This window comes from Acanthisitta chloris, unplaced genomic scaffold (genome assembly GCF_000695815.1).
Source record: "Acanthisitta chloris isolate BGI_N310 unplaced genomic scaffold, ASM69581v1 scaffold13566, whole genome shotgun sequence".
Classification (NCBI taxonomy): Eukaryota; Metazoa; Chordata; class Aves; order Passeriformes; family Acanthisittidae; genus Acanthisitta; species Acanthisitta chloris.
The window spans coordinates 38,118-45,096 of NW_008679926.1; the positions used below are offsets into that span (position 1 = coordinate 38,118).

Here is a 6,979-nt window from a genome sequence, read left to right on the forward strand (position 1 = left end):
GACTTGGAGGTCTATTCCAACCTCAGTGACTCTCTGTAGTGTGACAGTGTGGCACATCCCATCATGGAGTGAGTGTGTTCCTGTGACTACATGGGACAACAGGGACAGCTCTTTTCCAACAGCCGCTCTGGGCTTAAAGTGGTGATGGGTCCCAAGTTGGACTTGGTGCTCTGGGAGAGCTTTTCCAGCCTCAGGGACTCTGGGATTCATTTGTTAAAATGAGAATTAAACCCTTAGTTAGTGCTTCTTTGGACATTCCCTGAAGTTCATCCTTTTCTTTTCACCCTCAGTTATGTACTCAGTGATGATCAGTTCCATGTGGTGCACTCACTGTTAAAGTGGTGATGGGTCCCAAGTTGGACTTGGTGCTCTGGGAGAGCTTTTCCAGCCTCAGGGACTCTGGGATTCATTTGTTAAAATGAGAATTAAACCCTTAGTTAGTGCTTCTTTGGACATTCCCTGAAGTTCATCCTTTTCTTTTCACCCTCAGTTATGTACTCAGTGATGATCAGTTCCATGTGGTGCACTCACTGTTCTGTGTTGGCAGAGAACATGTCCATGTGGAAACATCCCATGGATAGTGCTTAGATAAGAGCAGTAACACAGCAGTTAGTGAGGGAGAAAGCAGAGAAGGAGGAAAGGTGTAGTGGCTGAGGTGATCCCTCACTCACCTCTCTACCTGTGTCTCCTCTCGCTCTCCCTGTCCTGGTGCAGGAATCTCAGCAGATGCTGGGGAGGTTGATCCCAGAGAAGCAGCTGCTTAATGACCAGCTCAAGCAAGTCCAGCAGAACAGTTTGCACAGTGAGTAGACCTTTGGGCCCCTCTGGCTTCCTGCAGGGCAAGTTCCCTCTCTGCACAGTGTCCTCTGGCACTGCTTTTGGGGGTTGCAAGGTGCATGGTGGAAAATGTTGCTTTCTGTGGCCTAAAATGCTCCATAGACGGAGAAAGTTCTCCATTTCAGTAGGTAATTATTTGACTATGTGTTTGAAACAGGAGATTCTCTTCTAACTATCAAAAGAGCTTTGGAAGCCAAGGAACTGGCACGACAGCAGCTCCGGGAGCAGCTGGATGAGGTGGAGAAAGAAACCAGGTCCAAACTGCAGGAGATTGACATTTTCAACAACCAGCTGAAGGTAACCCAGAGCTCTTTCACCCTCTGTTCTGCATGTTCAGCTAAGAATTTGCTGACTTCATTATGGGGGAAATACTGAGCTGAAATGATTGTTCATCAGGTCAGTTTGGGGAGTGTTCCCAATCCTTTGGAGAAGGTCTCAGAAATCAACAGATCTCAACGCTCAAAAGATTTGGAACCAAAGTTTTGGAGGTTTTTTGAGGGTTTCTTTAATTTTATCATTATAAAAATACCACTTAGCTTTCAAACTCAGAGTTTGAATCAACTCAACCTGCAAAATGCCCTTAGGGATAAGTTTGAGCACCTGCATGCTGTGCTGCTCAGTCTTGTGTTAAACCTCTGTGATCTGGTGTTTCTGCAGAAGGAGTGTCAGAGTTCTTCAGAGAGAAGCTATGAATCAGTGTTGGGTTCCAAACCTTTCATAACATTGAGCTGGTCATGAAATAGTCTGATGTTCAAGTGCTTTATCAGCACCACCACCCTCACCCCCAAACCTGTCTACTGTTTTCATTAAAGCAAATCACTTTCTTTAAGTGACCTGTTTTCAGTGAGAATCCTCAGTTGTCACAGGCAGTTATCCCTTTTCTCCTGGCAGTGCTAAGGAGTTGAGATGCAAAGTTGGGGATTATACAAAGGGATTCCAAGTCAAACCTGTACTTATGTTAGTGCAGAGAACAAATCTGGAGAAAATATGATTTTATGATGATTTATATAAAAATAGGAGATTTTCCAGGCAATGTCACTCCAGGTAGTTAGAGAAGAGTGTAACTGTCTGTGGATGAATTCTCTCTGCACCAAGACTCATCCCCAAGGTTCTGCTGAAGGAACTGAGTGTAACCAACCCTGAAGGTTCTTCACTAAATCCCATTAGCTTCAAAATAAAACTGTTGAACTGTGTTGCTGTTGGCAGCTCAAAGGCAAGTTTTGTATGGAAATTATAAACGAATTCCACAAGCAGCAAAGAGCATAAAAAAAGACATAAGTGACTTTTCAGATTGAACTTTGCCAGTTTCTAGAGTCCCATTGAAAGGTTTTCTTGTTTCTTAACCCTCGAATTTATCAGTTTCATGGATAAAAACAGGAAATATTGATAGGAAGTAAAATGAGGGATAAAAATAGGAAAACAGTATGTGGATTTTAGGCTTGGAAATGTCCCTTAAATGTTTTGCACTGCATTTGGCAAGACCAAGTGTGGACAGAGTTCCCCAAACACGTGTTGCTCTGTCGCAGGGAGATCTCTGGGACCATCAGTTCTGCTTCACACAGTGTGTGTTTACACCCGTGTTCCTTTCTTTCCTCCAGGAGCTGAGGGAAATACACAACAAGCAGCAGCTGCAGAAGCAGAAGAGCTTGGAGGCAGAGAGGTTGAAACAGAAGGAGCAAGAAAGGAAGACAGTGGAGCTGGAAAAGCAAAAAGAAGCTCAGAGGTAACAAACTGCTTTAATTTGAGACCTTGGTTCAAACCTTGACATCTCTTGGACAATGTTCCTGTTGGCTCAGAACTTCCAGTGATGGAAGGAAGATTGGTGCCCTCTGGTGCCACCTAATGCTTGGGAAGTGGATTTTTCCTCCTAAGGAATTGTGCTGGCACTGGGGAAGCCCCAAGAATGCTGAGACCAGTCCTGGGCCCTCTCTGCAGGAGAGACGTGGAGGTGCTGGAGGTGTCCAGGGCAGGGGACACAGCTGGGGAAGGGTGTGCAGAGTCAGTGACAGGAGCAGTGGCTGAGGGAGCTGTGTGGGCTCAGCCTGGGGAACAGGAGGCTCAGGGGGAACTCATTGCTCTCTCCAGTTCCTGCCAGGAGGTGCAGCCAGGTGGGCTCAGGCTCTGCTCCCCGGGAACAGGGACAAGACAAGGGTAACAGCTCAGGCTGTGCCAGGGGAGGGTCAGGTTGGCCGTCAGGAGGAATTTCCCCATGGAAGGGGCTGTCTGGTACTAGAGGTCACCCCAGGGACACCTCGCTTTGATGGTCTTTGGTCTGAGTAGCTTGACACCCCCTGATTGTCCCACAGGAGACTCCAGGACCGGGACAAGCCGCGCCTGGACCGAGGGCAGCCTGAGGAGGAGCTGCAGTGGCAAAAAAAACTTCAGGAAGATGAGAAGCAAAAAAGGGAAGAAATGCCCAAGAAGAAGGAAAGTGAGGGGAAGCAGGAGATGCAGGAGAAGCTGAATAAGCTTTTCCAGCCCCACCAGGATCCTAACAAGCCAGCTGTGCAAGCTCCATGGTCCAATGCAGGTAGAGTCCCACAGAAGGAGATGCTTTGCATGTTCCTCTGGATCAGTTCTTCTCTCCTCTATCTTCCCATGTAATACATGAGGATACCTCAAGATTGGATTTCTGGTCTTATTACATATGATGTATGGATTATGCTCCAGGCTCCAAAAAGTCTCTCCTGAAGTTGTGGAGTTTACAGAGTGTCAGGCACGGCTGGGAGACAGTGCCCAGTGAAGGGATTTGCTCCCTCTTTTCCTGCTCTCTTCACAGCTGCTTTCAGCTGAGAGTTTTTTCTGTGCATTATATACTGATTTTTGCCTATTTGGGAGTCTTAGTTCCCCCTTCAGTGGCTTTGCTACACATGGGAGCTGATTTGGAGTGTAATATCTGTTTAAATATTTGATCCAGGCATTGCCTGAGGGAAATCAACTCCTGTGTTTAAGTCAGCTCTAGATTTGGGCTAAATCTAAAATGTTCTCTTGGGTTTACTGTGCAGAGAGCACTTGGATGGCTGAACACTGTGCAGAAAGGCTGAGGATTCCCGATCCTGGGAGTGTTCCAGGCCAGACTGGATGGGGCTTGGAGCAGCCTGGGCTGGTGGGAGGTGTCCCTACGCAGGGCAATGGGGTGGGATGAGCCTTAAGGTCTTTCCAACCCAAACCTTCTGTGATTCCATGATTTTACCTCATGTTTAGAGCAGAAAATAGTAAGAAAGTTTTATTTTAAGTAATTCCTTTTCATATTTCCCCTTGTGTAAAAAGGGGATAATTAACTTCCTACAGATGCTGTCAGGTTTGTTAAGTTTTACTCCATTTTCACCTCATTTTTAAATGTTTAAAAATAAGGCTCTGATTTTTTTCTCTTTGTGTTTCTTTCTCTGTGCTCAGAAAAAGCTCCTCTAACCATTTCTGCTCAGGAGGATGTGAAAATAGTGTACTACAGAGCTCTGTATCCTTTTGAGTCGAGAAGCCACGACGAAATCACCATCCAGCCTGGAGACATCGTCATGGTAAGGAGGTCACACACTGCCCAGGAGGTGGCTGTAGCTGTGTGGTGTCAGTCCCACAGGGAGGAGTTCTGCACAGCAACCCTCTCATGGCTTCTTACAGCTCCTGTGGGCACCGAGCAACTCACCTCGGGGAGATACTTGGGTTTACCTCAGGGAGAGACATATATGTGTGAGATATATATTTACCTCAATGAAATACATATTTACCTCAGGGAGATTATATATTTCCCTTAGGGAGAGACATAGATTTACCTCGAGACAAATATTTCCCTCAGGGAGATATCTATTTCCCTCAGGGATATATATATATTAACCTCGGAGGGAGGTTCCTTGGCCTCTGAGGTACCTGGGGAATAAAGTTCCTGCCAGTTCCTGCCGAGGGATTGACTCTAACATATGGAATTTGATCAATAAATTAGGTTTCCAGTAAGAAATTGACTTGTGTATAAGACTGGTACAAGAGCAAAGTTAAGTTTTTCTCTTGGAAAACTACCTCATTGTGAGACTGTGATGCCCAGGGTGGAAAAAGAGGAGGCAAAATGTCATTTATAAAAGGAAGCAAGAGTGGATTTGGGGGAAGAAGAAACCCTTTCAAGACTCTCCGAGCTGTAAGGATGATATTTTAGATACAGATGTTCTGGGGAGAGGAGCCTTCTCCTCCTCCAGCATGTTGGGTTGGGTTGGGATGTATTGGGTCAGTGTTTGTGACATTGCAATCTGCTCTTGGGAAGCACAAGGTGGATCCTGGATTTACAGCACTGAGTGACAGCACAGGAGGTTGTGGTTCTGCAGCCAGAGTGGTGGGAAACAGGAGAGGAGACACCATGCAGGGACCTGGTGCTGCTGGAGGCTGCTCAGTGCTTTGCTTTCCTGGGAGATACCTGAGCAAAAGGCATCACCGTTAGGTAGACTCACAGGGAAATGACATTTTTTGCCCCAAATATCTGATCTTAAGGAGCACTTGACACATTTAACAGCCTGAAACCTGCTCTGGTGGGAGGTGTCCCCACCTGGGGCACCAGATGATTCTCAAGGTCTATTCCAACCCCTTAGCATGCTATGAATCCGTGATTTTTAATAGACACTTGCAGGGAAATCACATTTTTTGCCCAAAATATGTGATTTTAAGGACACTTCACACATTAAACAGCCTCCAGCCTGCTCTGGTGGAGGGTGTCCCTCCCCAGGGTAGGGATTGGGGCTGGATGGTCTTCAAGGTCCATTCCAACCCCTTAACTTACTATGATTTTAAAGAAAGACTTGCAGGGAAGTAAGTTTTTTGAGCCAAATATCTGATTTTAAGGAGCACTTCACACATTTTAACTAGAGACTTTGAGTCTTTTGTATCTTCCTTTCAGACTTGCTTTGAACTCATTCAACCAAAGAGGTTTTTTCCTCTCTTCTCTTTGTGTAATTGACTTCTGGCATTAATTAAAGCTAATTCTCGGGGGATTCCTCTCCTGCCCTGTGGTAACTGCTGGAATGAGTTAGTCTTGGCAAAACTGATGTGAGTTGTGGAATGTGTTGTAATTGTGCCTTGCTTTAAATCATTGCTTTCCTGCTGGAGGTTAAAAGGGAATGGGTAAGTTCCACCTGACTGCTGGGAAGTCTCTGCAGTCCCTTCATCCCATGAACACAGAGTTTGTTCCTGTGTAGTTCTCTTGTCCTTGAGCCCACCCAGGGCCACATGAACACTCTGCCTCACCTTATCAAAAGTAATTAAGCTGCACTGGCCCAGAGTTTACTTTTGATACTGCATTTGAACTCCTCAACTCTTCCCAGTCCTTCAGTGTGTGTTGTGTCCCGTGGTTCCCTAAGCTCCAAGTGGGTGACATTCCTTGGGCAATAACCATTTGCAAGCTCACATGTTAAAGTGTGTCTGATTCATGGTACAAATGCAGCTCTGGAGTTGAGCTAACTCCAGGTAGGAGTTGCCTGTGTGCAGCAGGGTCAGTATTGCTTAGAATAACCATGGAAAATTGAGACCTTCCACCTTGGAACCCAAATTTGAGCCTGCTCTCCCCCAGTGGCTGTGCGTGAGCAGGTCTGGGCCAGCAGTGCTGTCCTCACACAGCTGTGCTGGAGGTGCTGCCCGGACAGGGACTGCCCAGACCCACGGGCTGGAGCAGCTCCCCAGAGTCCATCAGGGCAGGAGGACTCTACTGGATGTGGAGCTTGTAAAGAGCCTTTGCAGCAGTGTGTGCTCCTCTGTCCTGGGCATGAACCCTGAGCCTGCTGGGGGGAGGTGTGGGAGGAGGACAAGGGTTTAGGGGAACGGAGCAGGTTTTGGCAGCTCGAGGAGAGCTTGGGGTGCACATCAGCTCTGTAGCACTGGTGGGTCAGCTCTCATGGCTTACACAGTGAGAGGGCTCTGAGCTGTGCTTATTAGTTCTGCTGCTTTGTAATTACAGGACGAAATTAGTTACAGGATAGTTGTGTTTCTCTCAACTTGGGTTTCTGATTTCTCTGATTCTTATCTTTCCATGTACTTTATATTTCTTTCACTGTAAGCTTAGACTGATTTTAATCCTGACTATAATTTAACTCCCAGACAACTAGTGACAGGAGAAGAGGACATAATCTCAAGCTGCCCCAAGGGAGGTTCAGGATGGACATCAGCAGGA

General features: G+C 46.5%; 1 protein-coding gene across 1 annotated transcript in view; it reads left to right on the forward strand.

Annotated features, from left to right (window-relative positions):
- ITSN1 (intersectin 1 (SH3 domain protein)) overlaps positions 1–6,979 on the forward strand; it is a 41,415-nt gene that overhangs the window by 19,962 nt on the left and 14,474 nt on the right. Inside the window, exons 14-19 of the mRNA XM_009077529.1 lie at positions 715–802; positions 995–1,134; positions 2,436–2,560; positions 3,144–3,367; positions 4,234–4,355; positions 5,923–5,937. Of these exons, the coding sequence (XP_009075777.1) occupies positions 715–802; positions 995–1,134; positions 2,436–2,560; positions 3,144–3,367; positions 4,234–4,355; positions 5,923–5,937 (714 nt within the window). The remainder of the gene's footprint in view (positions 1–714; positions 803–994; positions 1,135–2,435; positions 2,561–3,143; positions 3,368–4,233; positions 4,356–5,922; positions 5,938–6,979) is intronic.